Genomic DNA, 23,209 nt, shown 5'->3' on the forward strand with positions numbered 1-23,209 from the left:
GGAGTCTCCTCCTGTTGGGACAGAGTGTCAGGCGGTGAGCGCGGCGCCCCGGGAACCTCCACCTCCCTCCGCAGCTCTGAGAACCAGCCAAGAGAGCGAGGAGGACAGGCCAGACTGCAGGCTCGCGCCTCGGCTCCCTCACTTGCTGGCTGGGTGAACACGAGCAGAGGGCCGACCCACACCCCTCACCTCTCACGTGGGGAGTGGCTGTGGCTGGGGTGAGCGCGCCGCAAGCTGGAGTTCCTGTCTGCACCTGCTGACCTGTGTGGCTCACTGAGCCCTCATGAGCTTGTGAAGAAGTGAGCAGCGTCAAATGCCCTCATGTTAATACCAGTGCCTAGCGCCAGGGTTGCTGCCAACGGCGTGCTGGCCCAGAGTCCTGGTCCGGCAGCCATCGGCCCGTGGGCGGCAGAGCATCCGTCAGCTAGGGGGCCGGGAGCAGAGACCCCGGGTCAGCGCTCCCTGCAGGCTTCCTCAGCCTGTGTCAGGTGGACAGCCGGTGTCACCAGAATCAGGCCACGGGGGCACGACTCCCCCGTCCACACGTGTTAAGACACGGGGAGCAAAACCGCCGTTCATCTCCCGCTGGCTTTTTCCGCACCTGCTAGCTGTGTGAGGGGGTGGGCCCCCGGGCGGGCTTCTAACTGCCGACAGTCAAGACCTTGAGCGCTGAGTCCCACGGGCTGCAGCCCCGTGCCCACGCTGTAAGGAGGGTTCCGAAGGAGAAAGGCGCCCCCCCCTTTCCTAAAGGGAGTTTGGTTTCCACAAATGCTGCAAGATAAACGTCCGCTTCTCTTCGGGTGGAAGTTGTTGGTGGGGCCTGTCGTCGGGGACTGTCCTGAGGGCTGGGCTGGCGCGTGCCGCCTGCTCCCGAGGCCCCTGACGTGCCAGGTGGCCGGGGGTGACTTGGGGCGGAGGGGAGGGTGTGCCTCTGGTTTGTGGCTGCTGGCAGCACTGGGAACATGGAGCCCTGGCTTGATCCCTGTCCCAGGAAGACTCCCGGCCACAGGGCACCTGCACCTCCTTGGACCCAGAAGGCACACAGCATGCCTCCCGGTGCAGCATCTCGGGCCTGCTAGGCTCAGGAGAGGAGCTGTGAGGGGCGGCTCAGAGAATTTGTGGTCCTGCTTTAACCCCCGTAGGGGGGTGAGCACCGTGGAAACCAGGCCACAGGAGCCCTCTGGCCACTGGTGTGTCCTGTGGGAGCTGGCCAGGCTGGTGCCGAGTCCTGGACCAGTGAACAAGAGCAGCTGCCACCAGTGGCTCGAAGCCCCGCTGCGAACCCAGGTCCCCAGACCGTCGTCAGGCAAAAGTCCCGGGCTCTCTCTCTGGGTTGTCGGCTGCAGAGATCAGGCGTCTACGCTGGCCTGGCCTTCCACGTTCCTCCTTCTCCTCTCAATTAAACCCGTCCATCCTCCCCAGCTGTCCTCTAACCAAGGCTCATCTATCTCTGAGCACCTAAGCACTTCATCCCACGTCCTTTTATTATCGGCCTGGGCAGGAAAATGCACCATTAGTGATTTCATCTCGACAAGACATTTCTCCCTAATGGCTAGTTATGAATGATAATTAGCAACTATTAATTCCTGATAACTAAGCTAATACTTCCAGCTAATGGCAGCTGGGTAACCATCTAAAGAAACTCAAAGCTGCTGTGATTTCCAGGCTCCACGCTCCAAAGGGTGACAGTGCACCTCAGCTTCTCTCGCCCGGGAGTTCAGGGCTCTTGCCTTTTCTTTACGTGGGCAGTGACTGAAGAACTGATGAGTCTGGCCTTTATTTAGCTTTCTTCTCTGGATGTAGAAATAATACATGTTCTTTTAGAAAAGTAGAGAGAATCAAATATACATAACCTATTACCTGGAAACGTCCACCATCAACACTTTGGTTTATTTCTTCCCAGTCTGTGACTTTTTTTCTCACAGTTGAGTTCACACTAAATACACGCTTTCACATCCAGCTTTTTTCTTGCAGTATCACAACACAAACATCTTCCCTTGTGATGCGCGTGTGCGTGCTGAGTCGTGTCTAACTCTTTGCGACCCCCTGGACTGTAGCCCACCAGGCTCCTCTGTCCATGGGATTCTCCAGACAAGAATACTGGGGTGGGTTGCCATTTCTTCCTCCAGGGGATCTTCCTGACCAGGGACCCTGCCTTGCAGATGGATTCTTTACCACTGAACCACGGGAGGAGGTCGCTCACCTATAGAATGGGGGTGGTGATCTGGTTGTGAAGGTTAAAACTAAGTGCTTGGCAGATCAGATCACACTGAGCAGTGATGGATATTCAGCGTACTTCAGCTTGTGTTGCTGTCCTTTCCTCCCTGTCCTGGGAGGGGGCCAGGCCTCAGGAAGCCTCATCTCCCTGCAGCCCGCGGCTGCTCAGGACGCGGCTCCCACCGCTGCTTCAAGGCTCTCTGCAGCTCATGGGGCTGGTATTCCCTCCTGTTCCTCTCTCCTTCGCTTACTGCACTCACCATCCTCGGGGTTCCAATTCCGGTCCCCACGGCAGATAGTGGGATTTTGTGAGCCTCAAATGTAAGTGAAAATTCTTCGTAAATGGCTGTCAGAGTCCTCAGGACTGTAACCCACGTGGGGACATCTGGCTGGTCCAGGCAGCCGTTCCCCAAGGGACCCTGTCCGCACCACACCTCCGCCTCGGACTTGCGGCTCCGCTGGACAGAACACGGCCCACCTCTCGTCCTGGCCATTCAGCTGTCATTTCGTGTTTCTCCAGCTCACAGTTGACAGAGACTGACTGCTTTGCTTCTGGGCAGTGAGCACGGGGCCCACGCACAGGGGGCGCCTCACGGGCCGGCCGGCCCCTCCACCTCCCACCCGCTGCGTGGAGAGTGGCCTGGTGTGTGTTTCGGCTTCTCCTCTGGAAGCAGGTGCAGGCGGGGCTGGCTGGCATAAAGGCCTGTGCTGTCCTGCCTGGGGCTGTACCCCTTTGCCTCCAGGAGGCCAACACCGGCCCATTGTCCGGGTCAGCCTCCCCTTGCCCCGACCCTGGGTCAGCTGATGAAGTGGGGCTCCTGCCCCTCGTTCTGGTGAAGGACGCTCGTTTCCTACACTTCCCTTCCCCTCCTACAGCAAGCCCAGACCCCGCAGAGGAAGGGAGCCCCCACACCTGACGTTGCTTCCGACTCCGACCCTCCCAGTGGAGCTCAGGCCTCCTCCCCACCCCGCCCCACCCTCGGGCAGAACTCGCCAAGCAGCAGGCTCCTTGCTTTGGGCTTGGGAGCACTGTCTTCTAGGTGGAAACCTGTCAAGGGCGAGGGCGGATCCTGCTTGTCCCCGCCTCTAGTCAGGCACGCTGGGCCGCGTGAACGGACGGATGGGTGAGCGGCAGCATCAGCCAGGGGCTCGAGGGGACACCGGCCCCTCACAGAGGTCAGGCAGGCAGGCTCTGCATCCCCCACTGGAGAGAAGGCAGCCCCTCTGTCAGGTGTCCTGCCGGCCCTGGATCACCCTCTGCCCCGCGGGGGCTCTGCTTCCCTCCCAGGCCGCGCCTGCTCTCGCCACTGTCTCGCTCTCCTGCCCCCAGAGCCCACGCCCGCTGGGCTGACCGGGAGGATGGGCACCTGTGGGAGGAAGGCCCTGACCCTGCTGAGCAGCGTCTTCGCCGTGTGCGGCCTGGGCCTGCTGGGCATCGCCGTCAGCACGGACTACTGGCTGTACCTGGAGGAGGGCGTGGTCCTGGCCCAGAACCAGAGCACCGAGGCCAGGATGTCACTGCACTCGGGCCTGTGGAGGGTCTGCTTCCTGGCAGGTAAGCATGCCCTGACCGCGCCCAGCGCTGCCCCAGAGAGGAGCAGCCCTCCCACCCCACACCCCCCAGGAAGCAGTGCCTCTGCGGGTAGGGGGTGTTCCCGCGGAGGCGCTCCCCTCAGCGGCCAGCCCTGCCCTTCAGTGTCCATCAGGCAGGTCCTCTCCCCTCTGAGACCCAGGTCTTCCCACCTGAGAGCGCACGTGACCCCGGGGAACTCCTAGCACATTCTCTGTCCACGGAAGAGCAGGGACTAAACCCAGGTGCAGTCTTTCCGACTCCGCGGGAGGGAGCAGGCTTCCACCAGACCCATCCGGGCCTCCTGCCCGCTTGCCGGGGTTTCTCTGCCCCACGCACTCTGTTCTTATCCCTTCATCATGACCAGGAGCCAGGCTGCATGAGGGCATCTCTTGTTCAAGGCTGCCTGGAAACACCGCAGCGGGTCCACGAAGCCTTTCCTAGAGGCTCTGTAACCCAGGCGCCCGTGGGCACAGGGCACACTCAGTCCTCCCAGCCTCACGGCAGGGCTCTGCTGGGAGGCACCAACTCATGCTCAGCAGGGACGACACCTGGAGGCCTGGCCGAGTCTGCCTCGGGAATGACATCCAGCGCCAGCCCCACCTCCCACGGCCTGCACTGTGCGGCCTCCATCTCTGCTTGAACTTGAGGCAGCATTAGGTCACCCGGATCCGGCCACCAAGGCGGTGACAAAGGGGCTCTGCTCCTCGGCTCCCACACTGGGGCGCCTGAGCCAGCCATGCGCCACCCTCGGTGGACCCTGCCCCCAAGCCACCAGACGTCTGACGCAGCCTCGAGCTGCAGTGCCGATCCCTTTTCACGCAGCTTCGGTGCTTCTCTGGGGAAAATGTGCCGTTAGGATGGGTGGGCCACCACCCGGGGACAGGCCCCCGAGGGCTTAGATCCTGCTCAGGTGTAATACAAAGATTCTAGAAGCACTTGCCCGTGCCACGTGAACATTCCAGCTGCACACCCGAGCTCAGAAGGACCCAGAGGACGTGAGGACTGTCTGGCGGGGAGACCGTCGCCCCGCTGATCCCCAGGACTGGTTCAGCTGACTGGGCTGATCCAGCAGGCGTCCCCTTCCCACCCACCCGCCCCCCGCGCTGCCTGCGCACCCCTCCGGGAGCTGTGCGCTCAGCCGAGGAGGACGACCGACGGGGAGGACTGGTCTTTGGTCAAGGGTGCACGAGTAGCTGTGCTCGCCTCTAGAGCCTCCAGACAAGCTCGCCAAAGGCCCCGAGCCAAAGCGGCTCTTGTCCTGCAGGTGAGGAGCAGGGGCGATGCTTCACCATCGAGTACGTGATGCCCGCGGGCGCCCAGCTCACCTCGGAGTCCACAGTCAGCGCACTAAGTAGGTGTCTCCGACCTCCCACCCCGGGCCACGGGCTGCATGGGGCGGCACGGGGCAGAGGGAAGAGGCGGCTTGTTTCTTGAGAGCCGACGCCCCGGGACTCAGCTGGCCGTGCCAAGCAGAGTTGCAGAGTGTCTGTCGGGGGGTCAGGTTGCTGGCACTGCCAGCCGCTGGGACCCGACCAAGGGAGAGGGCGTCCACACCCAGGGTCCCCCTCTGCGTGGGCGGACCAGCGAGCCACGGACCAGGCAGCTTAGAGACAGCAGAAGCGCGATCCTCTCAGCCCTGGAGATGAGAAGGCCAAGACCAAGGTGCCAGAGACTCTCCCGGAGGCCCCGTGCAGTGCAGGGGGCACGGGTGTGACCTCTGGTTGCGGAACTAAGACCCCACATGCCTCATGATGCAGCCAAAAAATTAAAAGATAATTTTTAAAAGGATCGAGGTGCCGGCCTGGTCAGCTCCTGGTGAGGGCCCTCTCCCCAGTGCGTAGCCCAGGCCATCCTGCTGTGTCTTCTCATGGCGGCTTGGCCGAGGGGCTCGCCTGTCTCTCTCTTACGGGCACTGACCCCCTTCATGAGGGCCCCACCCCAATGACGTGAGCCCTCCCGAGGCCAGCCCCAGATACCATCCCTTGGGTGTAACATGCAAGCTTTGTGGGGCTTCCCTGGTGGTTCAGATGGTAAAGAATCTGCCTGCAGTGCGGGAGACCCAGGTTTGACCGCTAGGTCAGGAAAGATCCCCTGGAGAAGGAAATGGCAACCCACTCCAGTATTCTTGCTGGGAAATCCCATGGATGGAGGAACCTGGCAGGCTACAGTCCACGGAGTCACAGTTGGACATGACTGAGTGACTTCACTTAAAGAATCCGCCTGCAATGCAGGAGACCTGGGCTTGATGCTGGGGTTGGGAAGGTCTTCTGGAGAAGGGAAGGCTACCCACTCCAGTATGCTGGCCTGGAGAATTCCATGGACTGTGTAATCCATGGGGTTGCAGAGTCGGACACGGCTGAGTGACTTTCACTTTGTGGGACACAGACATTCACGCCATTAGCCCCAGGGGACTGAACCAAGCTCTCCCTACCCCCACCCCCACCCCCCAGCAAGACTGACGCCATGGCCTTGGCCTCACCAGAGCCGGTTTGGACCCCAGATGAAGCGGCAGTGTAGTTCTGACACTAATCCCCAGGTTAGCACAGACCCCGCAGGTGAAGGGCCGAGGGACAAAAGCCCACTGAGGAGGAGGTGGAGACCGGCCACTCACGCAGGGCGGGGGCTTGGGGACCAGCTGGGGGACGCTGGCAGGCTGCTCAGATTGGGGGGCGGGGTGATTGCAGAATGAGCCCCTGGAGGCTGACAGCATCCTTCCGTCCCCTCGGTCAGAAATGATTCGCTCGGCCACCCCGTTCCCCCTGGTCAGCCTCTTCTTCATGTTCATCGGCTTCATCCTGAGCAACATTGGGCACGTCCGTCCCCACAGGACGATCCTGGCCTTCGTCTCAGGCATCTTCTTCATCCTCTCGGGTGAGTGGTGCTGTTTCCTCTCGGGTACGCTGGACTCCTGACACCTCTGCCCCGGGAAGCCCTGGTCCCCCAGGTGGGTCAGCCGCAAGGGACCTGCCGCGTCAGTGGCCCAAGCAGAATTGAGTCTGAGCTGGAAGAGAGTCTGAGGATCCCAGACTGGACCCTCCCCCTGGAGGAGGGTGACCTGGCAGCTTCCAGGACACAGCTGGGATGAGAACCCAGGGTCCTCATTCCACACCAGCACCGCCGCTTCTTCTGGACGAGGAAATGGCAACCCACTCCAGTGTTCTTGCCTGGAGAATCCCATGGGCAGAGGAGCCTGGCGGGCTGCAGTTCACGGAGTTGCAAGAGTCGGACATGACTTAGCACTGTCTTTCTTGGGTTTCCATGGTAGCTCAGGTGGTAAAGAATCCACGGGCAGTGCAGGAGACCCCAGTTCAATTCCTGAGTTGGGAATGGACAGGAGAGAAAGGATATCCCTTCCTGGAGGAGGACAGGCTCCCCACTCCAGTCTTCTTGGGCTTCCCTTGTGGCTCTACTGGGAAAGAATCCACCTTCAATGCGGGAGACCTGGGTTTGATCCCTGGGTGGGGAAGATCCCGTTGAGAAGCAATAGGCCACCCACTCGGGTCTTCTGGCCTGGAGACTCCCATGCGCTGTGCAGTCCACAGGGTTGCAAAGAGTCGGACACGACTGAGCGACTTTCACTTACACCACCACTTCTTAGCTGCCGCAGTCACGGGTGCTCCTGTTCTTGGAGGGCTGTGTCCTGTGTTCTTACATGAAAGAAACACAGCCTGCCTTTGGGATGATGGCCTCCTCACCTCCCAGCCCTCCGCTGTCCTCCAGAGCCCCGCCCCGCCCCTCCCCGGGGCTGCCCAGGCCCCTCCGCGCGGACCTGTCTCCGCGCGCCAGCATTCCGGCAGTCAGTCGTTCATGTTCGCGCTCGTCCTTTCCCGGCGCCATCAGGCCGCGTCCTGGGGCTGGGTCCCCGCCCTCCCACAGACAGGCAGCGTCACAGGGGATGTGGACAAGCGGGCAGGGACAGGGGCCCTGCCTGAGAAGGGCTGGACCTCACAGACCCAGGCGTACCTTCTGCTTCTCTATGCACTCCGCAAGAGTCGAGGCCCTACAGCAGCCTCAGGCGCCTGAGGCTTTCAGCGGCACAGCCGGCCAGAGACCTCAGGCTGGTCCGGCCACGGGGAGTGTTTAAAGACAGCCGTAGACAGGGCTCACTTGGGCCTGATCCAGCGTGAGTGAAGTGCTGAGAAGGACCCGAATCACACTTGTATTCCGTTAACCTTCAAGGTGCCCAGCTTAACCATGTGAATGGAATTAAACCCAAACAGCTGAACACAGAGTAATCAACTGTGTCCTGATCTGATTACAGCCATTGACTGACAGGCTGATGCTGAGTGTCCTTTGCTCCATGAGGAGAGGGGTTGGGCCCCGGCACCCACCCCCGGCCTCTGACTTCCCGCTGGCCGGTCAGCCAGCGTCTTCACCACCTCTGCCGCTCCAGCGCAGCGGGACACACCCAGGGGCCACACCCAGGGGCGGGTGGGCTGCACAGACCAGCCATCCGGGGACTGGAGGCCCTGCCACCTCTGCCGGGGAGCACACGTTACCCCTGAGCACAGCAGAAGCCACCTGAGGCCACCGTAGGGTGACCTGGGGGATTCAGGGCACTAGGCGCCGGCTCCTGCCCCGGCCAGTGACTCAGAGGAGGGCGGGGTGGGCTCCTGGGAGGCCCTGGCAGAGCACGAGCCCCTCCTGCACGCCGGCCTCCGTCTGGAGGGTGCCGGTCCAGGCAGGGTCTTGGGGGGTGGACCCCTGCTCCCCTTGAACCCCAGAGCGCGCTCACGGTCACCCCGGCGCCGCTTTTTCCCGGAGCCGGAGGGGAGGCGGACGCCCGGGGCAGCGCCGGGCCTCCTGGCTGAGCCCCCGCCCCGCAGGCCTCTCCCTCGTGGTGGGCCTGGTGCTCTACATCTCCAGCGTCAACGACGAGATGCTCAACAGGACCAGGGACGCGGAGACCTACTTCAGCTACAAGTACGGCTGGTCCTTCGCCTTCGCGGCCATCTCCTTCCTGCTAACGGAGGTAAAGCCCTTCCAGGGGCTGGGTGGGGGCGGGGCTGCTGGTAGGGGGAGGAGGAGGAGCCCCGCCGGGCTCCGCCCCTCACCCCGCCCTCCCGCCCCATGCCCTCCTCCTCCCCGCCCCATGCCCTCCCCGCTCTCGCTCCCCTCCTCCCCACCCCGCGCCCATCCCCCACCCCGCCCCATCCCCTCTCCCTCCTCCCAACCCCTCCCTTCCCCTCTGGCCGCGGCCCAGGCCCCGCGCACCAGCGCCCTCCGCCTCCCCCCACAGAGCGCTGGGGTGATGTCCGTGTACCTGTTCATGAAGAGGTACACCGCCGAGGACCTGTACCGGCCTCACCCCGGCTTCTACCGCCCGCGTCTGAGCAACTGCTCAGATTACTCTGGCCAGTTCCTGCACCCGGACGCCTGGGCCCGGGGCCGCAGCCCCTCGGACCTCTCCAGCGACGCCTCCCTGCAGATGAACAGCAGCTACCCGGCGCTGCTCAAGTGCCCGGACTACGACCAGATGTCCACCTCCCCGTGCTGAGCCGCAGCCTCCCCTGGACCGCGGCCCGGACAGCCTTCCCTGTCCCTGCTGGCCTGTGAGCCCCGGTGCCCCCACACCCAGCTGCTGTCGCCCGACCGGTCCCCTCCCCACTCCCCCCACTAGCTCCTAAGCAGGTCGAGTGTCGGGAGCAGGAGAGAGGGCTGACTGGTGGAGGGGGGCGGGTAGCCAATCGCTCAGGCCTCTGCTCCCAGGGGAGAGGTGGGCACCGCTGGACCTTCACCCCTCCCACCTGACATCTCGGCCAAGACCAAGGCCAGTGCTGGGATGCCAGGTTCTTTCCAGAGGCCCAGTTCCTCTCGTGAGCTTGCTGCCTGGCCTGGCCTTCCTTCATGATCTGGCCTGTGGGTCAAGAGGTGACCGATTCGGAGGTCCAGCTGGTTCAGAGCTGTCTAGCCAAGTCCTTGCAAAATCCTTTATCCCTGGTGGTCACCTGCATTCCACTAGGCCACACCTGTCTGCTCACTCCAGCTCCTGGAACCCTGCAGCCTGGGGGCTCTTTCCTCTTCTCTCACCAGAACTCAGCTGCCCCAAATGCTCCCAGAGGGGTTAAGGGGGTCTGGACCACTTGGATGAGGTCACAAAGAGACATTAACGGCTGGTGATGTCTTGGTGTGTATGGCCCCTCAGCAACGTGTTTAACGGGGGCCTTCAATGCCTTAACCCAGAGAAGCGACTCGACTATGGGAATTTCAGGATGGGCCTGGTTCACATTAATATTGCCAAGCACTGTATCAGGCCCAGGGGTACTGTCCTCGCTCACAGGACATTTCTGGTCTAATCATGTAGACAGACGTCTGTCCCAGCAAAGCAGAAGGTGGCTTTCAAGAGGCTGCCTGGGGCTTGGAGCTGGGTTGCCGACACTGGAGTCTAAAGAAGCTGGACTCACAATAGTCCTTCTGAGGGCCCTGTCAATGCCGGAGGGCCGGTTTAACGCTCATACACGGCAGCTTCTGCCTGCTGGGAACGGGCTGGGAATGGGCGTGGGTCAGCAGATAGAAGCTGAAGAGGATGCGGCGGCATGATGCCCCCTTCCCCGATGGAACCCGGAGTGGGGAGGCGCTGGCCCCTTCTGTGAGGTCCACAGATGGACACGGGAAAGGTGCCTGCGGGACGGAACCTTGGATTGCCACGTGTCTTCTCGGTGTGGCCACCTCTGGATTTGAAGTTTGGGCTCTCTGCCGTGTGTTTCTGTCACTCCGGCTGTTCTCCATGCTCTCTCTAAGACAGCATTCGGCTCTTGGTGCAAAGCGCCACCACGGGCAACATGTGGGCTCCAGGAAGAAATGCAGAAAGCTGCACGTCCAGCCCGGGTGGCCTTGGGGAGGGCCACGCGTCTGCTCGCTGGGCAGCCACGGGCTGGGGGGCTTCAGCAGCAGACGCTGGTTTTCTCACGGCTCTGGAGGCCAGAAGCCCGAGGTCTGGGTGCCAGCAGGTGTGATTTCTTTCGCGGCCACTTCCCACAGCTTGCCGATGGCCATCTTCTCGATGTAGCCTCAGGCGGTGCTTTTCCTGCACGCCTGTGTGTCCCCTGGCGTCCAAGCCCCCCTTAGGAGGACACCTGTCAGACTGGATGAGAGCCCATCCTAATGGCTCATTTTCACTTAAATCAGTTGGTTAAAGGCATCGTCTCCAAATGCGGCCATCTTCTGAGTCCCGGAGGCAAAGGCCTGAACACAGGAGTATGGGGCCAGGAGCAGGAAGGGGGTTGAGGAGCAGGCAGGGGGGGCGGTGGGAGGCGGCAGCGGGGGCGGGGGGCGAGGGGTGGGGCAGCAAGGAGCGGGGGCACCACTCAGCCCGTCGCAGGGAGGCTGGACCGCCCTGTTGTGTCAGGGGTACGAGAACGGAACCGGGGCCGCGGTCCCCGTCCTGCCACCCTCCTGGGGGCCCTGGGAAACCCCCTTCTGCTCCGAGGGGCCTGGCCTAAGCTGTTTCCCACCCCGACCCCAGCTCTTAAGGGTCCAGCCTTGGCCAGCGGGCCCTGTGTGGACCGCTCACCCTCGCGGGCGCACCGACACAGCCGTAAAGCCCCTTCCACCCCGTCGGCAGCCTAACCCTAACCCTAACCTCCATTACTGTTCCCAATTTACCCGGAAACCAGGTGCTGCCACCGCAGAGGGCTCGGTCAGCGCGCTTGCAGACTGTCAGTCACATTTCCAAGCTGACGGCGCTTAGACGCATGGACTCCAGCCTTCTCCGGCGTGCTGAGCGCCTTGGACATGCCTTCTCGCCCTAAAGTACTCCTCGGGCGCCATGCCGGGCTTGCTTTTGTGCACATGGGAAAAGCAGAAGCCCGCTGCTGAGCGCGCGCCGCTGGCTGCTCGTTCGGACGGGCCTCTCGGCTTGGCCGCTGCGCTGCTCCGGCAGGCCGCTCTCACCCGGCCGTGCAATTTCTGTGGCTCTTCAGCACGGGTTCTGGATCCTTGTCTCCCCTCCTGCAGGCTGGGTGAATCTTTCTTTTCTGTCTATAAATTAATCTCAGAACTGCGACCCTTGTAGCCCTTCCAGACTCCAAGGATTTTCGTCAAACACGAAAGTGCGTATAAACTCAGCTCAGAAACCGTAAATGACGGGCCCTTCCCCAGCACGCTATCTGACTTTTTGTTTCCTCAAGAACTTATTTTAAAAAGATATATGAGTTTGCTTTTTCATACTCAGAATATGGGAGGGGGAGACTAATACCACCACATCAGGCATTATGGAATAGAAGCACTTGGGTTACCAGCCAGGGGTGGGGACAGTTCTGACTTTTGTTCCTTCTCACCTGGAACTCACCAGCCGCCCCCCACAAGTGGTGCCCCGGAGATGACCTTCAGAGAAGTGGTCTGTTATCAGGACCACGGCGAGTTGAGGGGCCACTGGGGCAAGTCCACACCAGCTTCTCAGTGGCGTCTTGAGGACCACGTGTCAGGGAGCCCCTCCTTCATGTTTGAGTAACTGTTTCCTTCCTAAATGAAAGCGGTGTGCTAGGGTTCTCCGGAGACACAGCCAACAGGTGCGTACACATGACCCCAGGGGCTGCAGCCCGCCAGACTCCTCAGCCCATGGGGCTGTCCAGGCAAGAAGGCTGGAGTGGGTTGCCATTTCATGCTCCAGGAGCTCTTCCAGGCCCAGGGATTGAACCTGAGTCTCCCGTCTCCTTCGTCGCAGGCGGCTTCCTGCCCCGCGGGCAGACTCTTCACTGGCTGAGCCAGCAGGGAAGTGGCAGCGTGACACCCGGAACCCAAGCACCGAGTGGGGCGTGGGCCCAGGCATGGGCACGGGCGTGGGCACAGACGTGGGCGAACGAGCGGGTTCTCCCGACTGCACCTGTGCTCGGTACAGACAGGCCGGGATCTGGGGCGTGCGCTCAGCCTGGGGGCTGCCTCTGGCCGCCCCCCACTCCGCCAGGGTCACGGGTGGTGAGCTGTGGCCTGGCTGCAGCCCCTGCCTCCTAGCAGACATGGTCTCTGGAGCCCCACGCACCGCCCCCCCGCCCCGGGTGCCTGACTTCTGCTCTGCGACCTTGGGCGGGCCTCTTTACCCGGGGCCCACCTGGGCTCCTCCTGCCTGGCTCTGCCTGACCCCCGTCCCTTCTGCCTGGGCAGCGTTTGCCTGGGCAGCATCTGCACTCCTACTTCTGGGGCAGCCGCAGGCCCACTGTCCAGAGGCCTGAGCTACCCCGGACGCTGCTCCACCCTCTGTGTGTTGCCAGCAGCCTGGGGACCTCAGTTTCATTCGTACAATGACAGCCGTGTATAAAACTGTCCTCATGCTCTGCCCCCAAGCTCCATCTCTGACTCTAAAGGCTGAGGGAGCTGGAGGCAAAACCCAGCCAAGCCCACATGATTCCAGTATTCTTCCCCAGCCCCCACCTCCTGCCTGGGGAATGCAAGGCAGTGCCCCCAAAGAGTGTGGAATTTTAAGAAATGGTGTGAAGGTCAGCCTCTGCCTTGGATCAGCAGACAAGGCATGGCTGGTTCCCCTGGCAGGCTGAGGACTCTGGGGCCCCACCCAGGCTTCCTGCAGGCTTGGGCTGGGCTCCAAGCCTCTGTGGCCCCAGCCGGTCCCTCTGGAGCAGCAGGTGGGCTGTGCTTTGGGCAAGAAGCCTAGTCCATGGCCTCAGGCCCAGCCTCTGCTCCCTTGCCCTTTCCTGAAGAGCTGGTGTTCGCCCAGCTGTAGCGAGAGCCTGCCCTTGAGAATGAGGACGGCAGAGCCCAGCATTATGGGGGCGAGGCTGTGTGCTCACCACACCACTGTCCACCCCAGGGTGGGCTCCTGGCCCCAAGAAGGTCCGATGGATGCTCAGAAATGACCTTGCCGTCTCAGGGCTCCCAGGGCAGAGTGTGAACTGATCCTCACTGCTGGTCTCTGAATAATTAACTCCATGCTCAGCACTTGTAAGAACAAGGCTCAAGGGCTTGGAGGTTTCTGATGAAGCAACAAGGAGACCTCATAGCTCAGTCTTCTCAGCAGACTGGACTTGGGTCAGTTTTTATCTTAAATCCACCCACATTCACACACCAACCTCCCACTGCGTTTCCGATAAAAGAGAATGCGCATGAAAGTGCTACGGAGTCTATTTCGTGCGTGTAAACCATTTAGACATGTATTTCCTGTTCAGCACATCTCTGGAAGCACCGTGTGTGTGATCCATCGTCCTTCCGGCAGCTACACGAGGTGCAGAGCAGAAAAGCGGAGTGTGGGTGACCTCCCTTCACCAGCTGCTTCAGTGCGACAGGCGTCACCTGGGTTTCTCTAAGTCAAATTAAATCGAGCTTTGAGCCCCAACTCAGCTGGGGTGCCCCTGGGCGGCTCAGAAATCCAGTGGGCGGGGGTGCAGAGGCTGCCAGGTGGCTGCAAGTCCCGGCCCCATGCAGGGGAGGTTCCAGGTCCACACGTTCCAGGCTGCCAGGGCGGTCTTCCCGGTATTCCCTGGCTCATTCCCTCCCCAGGCGGGGGGCGCCCCAGAGCTCACTCTCCTTCCACTGTCCCCCACCCCGTCCCCTCTCCCTGAGCTCTCAAGGACTTCCTTCCAACCTGCCCCCGGGAAGACACTCCGCATTCTGCCCCAGTGGGTCCTAAAGGCGCCATGGAGGCCGTTGCCTCCGTCCCTTCTATCAGTACTTCCTGTAAACCAGCAGGTGCAGCCTGAGGTTGCCGGGATGCAGGTCCAGCAACTCTCCGCCAGGAGGCGCGAGGGGCTTCCCGGGTGGCGCAAACCCGCCTGCCGTGCGGGAGGCCTGGGTCTGATCCCTGGGTCGGGAAGATCCCCCGGAGGAGGGAAAGGCTACCTGGTGACTCAGATGATAAAGAACCCACCTGCAGTGCGGGAGGCCCGGGTTCCATCCCTGGGTTGGGAGGATCCCCTGCAGGAGGGCATGGCAACCTACTCGGGCATTCTTGCCTGGAGAATCCCATGGACAGAGGAGCCTGGCGGGCTACAGAGAGCGGACACGACTGAAGCGACTCAGCACACACAGTTGTGGAAACCCAGCTGTCCTTCTTGGGACGTTAGTGGGTGATGCCTGTCATGGCCCAGGTCGTTATCACTATGATGGTGCAAAACGCTGATTTCTAAGTTCACCGCTTCCTCAGTGATGAGCTGGAAGACGGCCACCGAGAGAAATGGCCATCCCCCGTGCGCTGGTTTCCCCACGTCTGTCACCACCCTGCAGCTGCGTGTGCCCTGCTGTATGACACGCCCGGTCCCCAGTGGACGGACAAGACACTTCCAGCAGTAAGATCCGCCAGCGATGCTTGCCAACCCGCCCCCAGCGGCCACCCGTCGCGCATGTCAGGACTCCCAGCCGTGAGCGCTGTGCTGCTTCCCAGCCCTGAGCTATCCCTCGGCTCTGCTGCTGCAGTGTCGTCGCTCCGTCGTGTCCGACCCTTTGTGACCTCATAGACGGTAGCCCGCCAGGCGCCTCCATCCATCGGACTCTTCAGACTAGAACACTGGAGTGGTTGCCCTTTCCTCCTCCAGGGGATCTTCCTGACCCAGGGGTCAAACCCGGGTCTGCTGCACTGGCAGGCGGGTTCTTACCACTGAGGCAGCTCCAAGGGCCTTAACCATCAGCAGTGCCCTCTAAGAAGCCTGCCTGAAGGGCTCAGGAGTGGCCACCTCTTTGTCCGCTTTAGGAGACACCTAGAGCAAGGAGGTGGGCGGGCGTCAAGTTCTCATGTCACAGGACGTTGTCAGCACCCCAGCCCCGCTGCTCCCAGCCCTGCTGCTCCCAGCCCCACATGGAGAGGGACCTTTCCCGGAGGCCCCTCCAGCTGTGAGTCACCAGCTCCCCAACCCCAGCCTCCACAGGAAAAGTGCAAATGGATTCTGGTGAACAGGGAGCTAACGCCACCTCTGTGCGGGAGAGGATGCTACAATATCAGGCTGTCGCCAAATCAACGTTATTAAACAAATGTGCAAAAATAGCAGCCATAATTATGCCATACAGCAGCTCATCTGGAGCTCTCAGTGCAGTTTTGTGCCCCTAAACACAGGGCTGTCTCTACGCCCGCTCCTCTGGCCCCTCCTCCTTCCTTCTCGCCAAGATGCTGCAGAAGAAAGAGGCCCCGAGCAGGCCCCCAGAACCTCTTTGTTTCCTTGGGAAACGAAAAAAGGATGGGCACTAAGATTTGTTCAGCAACTACTGTGTGTCAGGTCCTTTTCCCTTGGAACTCCGCTGAATCCTCACAACAGTTTAATGAAGGAAGCCCTGTTATTCCCATTGGACAGATCAGTAAACTGAGTCTGAGAGGGCCCCGAACTTGCCTTCTGGTCACTGGGCTTGTAGATATGAAAGCCTGGCTTTGATCAGCCCCCAGACCCATGCCCTTTGCTCTTTTTTAAATTATGAAAGTATGACCACACATTAATAGGAGACTTGGAAATTACAGAACAAGGTTACATATATATATATATACTATAAACTATATATATATAGTTCCACTGTCTATCGGTGCCCTTTGCTCTTTGTCCCGACAAACAAACGTTCCTCGGAATAGTATCTCCCCAACCTCACCCGCCCCTTCGACAGACACCTCACAGCATAGCACCTGCCCGCGGCGATGGATGGCTCTCGGACTTGGCTGTGTCCCGGGCAGGCTGCACTCCACTCGGGGCCTGTCCACTGTTTCAGTTCAGCTCCAGAGCCAGGACCCGTCCCAGGAGAGCAAGGGTGGGGGGGCGGGGAAACCTCAGGGTCACCTGCCCCAGCGCCAACCCCCTCACCTTAACCTTTCAGGTGTGAGGGAGGGAGCCCCCCGAAGGATCTGCCTGCCAAACAGGAGGTGCAAGAGACTCCGGTTCCATCCCTGGGTCAGGAAGACCCCTGGAGCAGGAAATGGAGACAGACTCCAGTGTTCTTGGCTGGAGAATCCCAAGGACAGAGGAGCCTGGTGGGCCACAGTCCTTGGGGTCGCGCAGAGTCAGACACACTGAGCGCACAGCGACCCTGGCCCCCGGCCCCTTCTCCAGCCCCCAGGCCCCCGCCCGCCCCCGGCCCCCGCCCGCTCCTGGCCCCACCCCCTCGTCAGCCCCCGGCCCCGCCTCCTGGCCCGTGGGGCTCTGGGTGTCCTGGCTTCTGAGGAGCCCCCCCTCCACACCCTGCCCCGCAGAGGCGGCTTCACCCAGGAGCTGATGCTCTGGGCCGCCCACTGTTGTGTCCCACCTCGGGTCACTGCGATCGGCTGGCTCCCTTCCGCCCTCGGGGACATGCCACACGAGCCTGCTTTGCCGAGTTGCAGCAGAGAAGAGTCGCTGGTCCCCAGCGGCTGGCCCCCTCTCCTTCAGCAGATGAGCTGGGCCCCGTCCCAGGCTGCTGGTGCCGTGGCTCTGGGCATTTCCTCTTCCTGGTCACTGCCCTCGTGGGCTCTCTAGGTTGCAGTGATTCTTTTAAGGGTGCTTTCTGCAACTGATCCTGACTCTGGCCATCACTGCCCTCAGGATGGGCCTTGTGCGTTTGTGCGGTTTGTCAGGAAGATGACACAACCCTGCACCCTAAGGAGACTGCCAGGGCGTAAGCCACGCTTTAGCAGCCTACACCTGGGGCATCAGTTTTGGGGTTAAAAGTCCGAAACATTAATTACTAAACACTAACTTCTTATTACAGAGAAACTAAAGAGGTTTTGGACTATTAATAAATATGCTTGGTGCCACCCTGAGATGTCCTCTATAAGAAAGCAAATGTTTTTAGGAATTATGGTTGGTATCTATGCTCACCAATCTACAGAATGCTAATATAAAGGGCAGTTCATGTGTGCTTAAGGAAAGTAGGGTGTATGGTTTTAGTTTAAAAATAAGTATGAGAAATGAAATTACATTTTATTAAGAAAAGGAAAGTAGGTCTGCCTTATAGGTGGCTGTTTCTAAATGAACAGTGATTAAAAGAGAAAAAATTAAAGGTCTATGGAAAGTGGACCCAAAGAAAAGAGTTTCATGCATAATACAAGTTTTCTTGAGGTGTTGAACTGCCCTTGATGATGGGTTTTAAGTTTCTTTCTCTGGCTCAGACAGTAAAGTGAGGAGATGCAGTGCAGTGCAGGAGATGCAGGTTTGATCCCTGGATCGGAAAGAGGAGGGCATGGCTACCCACTCCAGCATTCTCAGCTGGAGAATGCTGTGGACAGAGGGGCCCGGCGGTCTACAGCCCATGGGGTCGCAGAGAGTCTGACGCTGGCACTTACTCCTTCGGCGTCACACTATGCACTTGTCCCTGCGATCTGGGACTTGCACCCACAAAGAAGCAGTTATTTTGTTTTTGCAAATTTCAAGTGCTTCTTCTATAAGGAAAAAAGCTAACAATTCTGCCCTCTTACGGCCAGTTCATTGATTTCCTTCTCTTTAATATATCGCCCTGGGACAGAAAGGAGCAAGCTGAGTCCCTTCATGGCCTCGACACTGCTCCACGTGCACGGTCTTCTGAGTAACATTCGTGCACTTGTGGAAACAGATGGACCTGTGGACACTCAGGCTGATTCCAGCAGAATCATCTACTAGCAACATTTGCCCACCCTCCTCCATTTTCATTTTCTTATCTTTGAACCTACCTTCATTCTCAAGACCTGTGAATATCGATGTTGCGATTCTTTCTGGCTCTGTGCTTTTCCTCTGCTCCAAGGGCAGTAAACAAACACGTCGCAAGCTTCCTCTGAGAAGCCTGCCCTGCTTAAGTGGCTCAGGAATGGCCACCTCTTTGTCAGCCCCGGAGACCCCCAGAGCAAAGGCAGCAGGCTGTGTCCAGGGAGGCATCGTAGTAGTAAGATGGGTGCTGCTGTGTTTCCCTTCAAATGTTCTGTGGCACTCCGAGGGCGCCCAGCCGGGGAGCTGTGGCCCCCAGGCCTGCAAGCTGGAGGCAGTGCCCATCACCCTTGAATTCTTGTTGTGCCTTCCCTCAGAGAGGCCCATCCCTGCATGGCCCCCATACACTCACCACACACATCATTCACAGTGACAATCACTACTGCCCACCATGGAGGCCAGTGTAAGGGACCTCAGTGCACTAAGGGTGGAGTGGTCAGGAGGGTTGCTGGGTGTAGGTTGGGACCAGAAAGTAAAGAAGCATGACCTCCAGACTAAGGATTTTGGACTTCCTTTTTGAGGCAATGGGGAACCAGAGATTTCAGGGAGGGATGAGTTAGGTTGGGCTCATTTCCACTGAGGTATGACTAATGTCATGTTATATTAGGGTCAGGTGCGCAGTGTTCCGATTCGGTGCTTGCACGCATTGCAAATGACCTCCACAGTCAGTCCAGTGTCCACCCATCACCACACAGTTACAAACATGTTCTTTTCTTGAACTGAGAACATTGAAGATCCATCTCCTAGCTACTTCCAGATATGCAGGCAGCAGGGTGGGCTCCCAGCTGCGGGGGGTGGGGAGCTGAGGGGCAGAAGATTCCAGAAGGGAGGCTGGGGTCCAGGACACCACACAGTGGTCAACAGATGCTTTGACTCGAGGGGCCAGGCTGAGAGGCAGAGCTAAGGAGGGGCCGTGGCTGGACCAGGAGGGTCCCAGACAGGATGGGGGCGGGGGCGGGGTCCGTGGCGGGCACTCGCAGGGGAGGAAGGGGTGGGGTGAGGCCGTCGCAGCCTCCGTCCACTCCAAGCACAGAAGACCTTCTGGCTGACTCCTCACATCCTCAGAGGGGAAGGACTCACCGCCTGGGGTTCAGGCTCGGGGGGACCCACCCCTTGGGAGCCTGAGGGAGTGGGAAACAACAGTCCCATGAGATCTCAGCTCCCAGGGAGTCTGCTGCTGTGCTCTGACACGGAGGGGAAGCGAGACAGAAAGGAAGCCAAGCCTATAGCCTCTCCTGCTACAATCTTTGGCACACATGCCTTACAAGAAAAAAGACTTTCCTTTGGGACAGCAGTCCAGAGATGATTCAAAATCATTTCTTTAAAGGAAGCACTAAAGTCCACCAGAGTTCAAATGCATTTACCTGAAGGGACAGAAAATTTTTAGCAGGAAAAAAAGAAGATAGCTGCCCGCCCCCCGCCCACGCCCCCCCCCCAACACACACCAAATCCCAAGCTTCCCAAGGCAGGGCAGGTGTATCCCCCTGGGAGAACTCTGCAATCAAGAGGCTGTTAATTAAGCTGCAAATATGTGCAGAGACACGTCTTTAGCCAGAGAACACTGCAGATTGCTCTAAAATCCCATCATCTCTAGAAAGAATAAAAATACAGAGAATCTAGTAATTACCTCCAAAAGCTTACCTGGTGAAGGGCTCTGAGAATGAGGAAGAGGGCAGGGCGGGGCAAGGCGGAGGCAGGGGCCAGAGAGGGCGGCCACGGGCGGGGGAGGGTGTCAGAGGCTGTGGGAGGGGGATGAGCGAGAGGGCTGTGGGCCTTCCCCAGGCTCAGCGGGGCGGATCGGGGCGCCCTGCCGCTCCCGCAGTCCTGACTCTGAAAGGGAGTTTCTTGACAGCAGAGGTTCAGCCCTATGATTCCCAAACCATGGCTTCACAGTAAGTCCCCTGCCTTCACAGACGCACATGTGCGATTAACTTGGGGGCCCAATTAGAGAAACACATGCTCCGAGCCAGGGCCCCTCTGGTTGCCATGGAAACGCCGGCGCGCAGATGGAGGTTGGGGCAGGTTCTCGCCCCGCGAGCAGCCTGCTGCTCTGACGGCGGTGCTGCAGGCACTGTGCTGAGAACCAGCCATGTCGACTTTCAGACGCTGTCCACTAGCACGTGACGGGCAGCAGGCAGCGGGAAAGCTGGGCGTTGAGGAGGTAAATACAGACGTCCACAGTGAGCCTAAAGGGGCGGCTGAGTGAGTGGGGTCAACTATCAGGGAAGGCTTCCCTAAAGAAAGCATTTTTAAGCCCAGCCCTGATAAATAAGGGGTTTTGCTGATGGCTGGGGGGAAAGAATCTTCCAGCAGCGCAGGAGACACAGGAGACGTGGGTTGGGAAGATCCCCAGGAGGAGGAAAATGGCAACTCACTCCAGTATTCCTGCCTGAAAAATCCCGTGGACAGAGGAGCCTGGTGGGCTACAGTCCATGGGGTCACAAAGAGTCAGACGTGACTAAGCGACTGAGCCCAACCCTGGTGAATAAGAGTCTGTGGGGAAAGGCCAGGACAGATGCTTCCAGGCTGGACTGGCAGGTGCAAAGCTCTGAGGTGGGTTTGAGAAGCTGGAGGAAGCCCAGGACAGTGAGCAGGAGGGTGGAGGGTCTGAGATGGAGGTTAGGGACGGAGTGAGGATCCAGGTGGTAGAAACTGGGCACATAGCTTGGTACTTTTGGAGAGGAATTGAAAGCATTTTACAGAACCATTTTTCATAAAAATGGTCAAGTGAAAACTGCCCAAACCAGACACACACAAGGGCCTGTGTCTGTCCATCTCTACCGGGTGTTCTAATTGTCTATCTCTGAACACCCTGCAAGGGAACTCAGCAGAGAACAGTATTCTCATACTTTTAGTGTGAATTTTGGGCTTATTCTGAATTGTTCCCCCAGAAGAGGGTGGAGAATCATTCACACGTAAGTGGTCAACCACCTTCCAGAGGCTGGAGGGGCTGCTGAGGCGTGTGCTCTCCAACCTTCCCCATCCATGGGATTCTCCAGGTGGGAGTACTGGCGTGGGCTGCCACGCCCTCCTCCAGGGGATCTTCCCAACCCAGGGGTGGCACCCTCACTCCTGTGTGTTGTGTTGTGCATTGGCGGGTTCCTTACCACTAGCACCACCTGGGAAGCCCAATTAAGTTTTTACCGAATTGAAAGACACTTATTGAATTCCAGTTGTGGACGTGACTGGTGATGGAAGTAAAGTCTGATGCAGTAAAGAGCAATATTGCATAGAAACCTGGAATGTTAGGTCCATGAATCAAGGCAAATTGGAGATGGCAAGAGTGAACATCGACATTTTAGGAATCAGCGAACTCACATGGACTGTAATGGGTGAACTTAACTCAGATGACCATCATATCTACTACTGTGGGCAAGAATCCCTTAGAAGAAATGGAGTAGCCCTCAGAGTCAACAGAAGAGTCCGAAATGCAGTACTTGGAAGCCATTTCAAAAATGACAGAATAATCTCTGTTTGTTTCCAGGGCAAACCATTCAATATCATGGTAATCCAAGTCTATGCCCCGACCAGTAATGCTGTAGAAGCTGAAGTTGAACAGTTCTATGAAGATGTACAAGACCTTCTAGAACTTACACCCAAAAAAGATGTCCTTTTCATTATAGGGGACTGGAATGCAAAAGTAGGAAGTCAAGAGATATCTGGAGTAATAGGCAAATTTGGCCTTGGAGTACAGAATGAAACAGGGCAAAGGCTAATAGAGTTTTGCCAAGAGAACGCACCGGTCACAGCAAACACCCTCTTCCAACAACGCAAGAGAAGACTCTACACATGGACATCACCAGGTGGTCAACACCGAAATCAGATTGATTATATTCTTTGCAGCCAAAGATGGAGAAGCTCTATACAGTCAGCAAAAACAAGACCGGGAGCCGACTGTGGCTCAGATCATGAACTCCATTGCCAAATTCAGACTTAAATTGAAGAAAGTGGGAAAACCACTAGACCATTCAGTTCAGTTCAGTTCAGTCGCTCAGTCGTGTCCGACTCTTTGCGACCCCATGAATCGCAGCACGCCAGGCCTCCCTGTCCACCACCAACTCCCAGAGTTCACTCAGACTCATGTCCATCGAGTCGGTGATGCCATCCAGCCATCTCATCCTCTGACCTCCCCTTCTCCTCCTGCCCCCAATCCCTCCCAGCATCAGAGTCTTTTCCAATGAGTCAACTCTTCGCATGAGGTGGCCAAAGTACTGGAGCTTCAGCTTTAGCATCATTCCTTCCAAGGAAATCCCAGGGTTGATCTCCTTCAGAATGGACTGGTTGGATCTCCTTGCAGTCCAAGGGACTCTCAAGAGTCTTCTCCAACACCACAGTTCAAAAGCATCAATTCTTCGGCACTCAGCCTTCCTCACAGTCCAACTCTCACATCCATACATGACCACTGGAAAACCATAGCCTTGACTAGACGGACCATGGTCGGCAAAGTAATGTCTCTGCTTTTGAATATACTATCTAGGTTGGTCATAACTTTTCTTCCAAGGAGTAAGTGTCTTTTAATTTCATGGCTGCAGTCACCATCTACAGTGATTTTGGAGCCCAAAAAACTAAAGTCTGACACTGTTTCCACTGTTTCCCCATCTATTTCCCATGAAGTGATGGGACTGGATGCCATGATCTTTGTTTGCTGAATGTTGAGCTTTAAGTCAACTTTTTCACTCTCCTCTTTCACTTTCATCAAGAGGCTTTTTAGTTCCTCTTCACTTTCTGCCATAAGGATGGTGTCATCTGCATATCTGAGGTTATTGATATTTCTCCCGGCAATTTTGATTCCAGCTTGTTTCTTCCAGTCCAGCATTTCTCATGATGTACTCTGCATATAAGTTAA

At 58.5% G+C, this 23,209-nt stretch overlaps 1 protein-coding gene across 1 annotated transcript in view; it reads left to right on the forward strand.

Annotated features, from left to right (window-relative positions):
- Positions 1–11,040, forward strand: part of CACNG5 (calcium voltage-gated channel auxiliary subunit gamma 5) — a 28,915-nt gene extending 17,875 nt beyond the window's left edge. Inside the window, exons 2-6 of the mRNA XM_015099002.4 lie at positions 3,506–3,772; positions 5,055–5,141; positions 6,521–6,661; positions 8,617–8,762; positions 9,030–11,040. Coding sequence (XP_014954488.2) covers positions 3,577–3,772; positions 5,055–5,141; positions 6,521–6,661; positions 8,617–8,762; positions 9,030–9,287 — 828 coding nt within the window. The 5' untranslated portion in view covers positions 3,506–3,576 and the 3' untranslated portion in view covers positions 9,288–11,040. The remainder of the gene's footprint in view (positions 1–3,505; positions 3,773–5,054; positions 5,142–6,520; positions 6,662–8,616; positions 8,763–9,029) is intronic.
- The last annotated feature ends 12,169 nt before the right edge of the window (positions 11,041–23,209 follow it).

The sequence above is a fragment of the Ovis aries genome, chromosome 11, assembly GCF_016772045.2.
Source record: "Ovis aries strain OAR_USU_Benz2616 breed Rambouillet chromosome 11, ARS-UI_Ramb_v3.0, whole genome shotgun sequence".
NCBI classification, from domain to species: domain Eukaryota; kingdom Metazoa; phylum Chordata; class Mammalia; order Artiodactyla; family Bovidae; genus Ovis; species Ovis aries.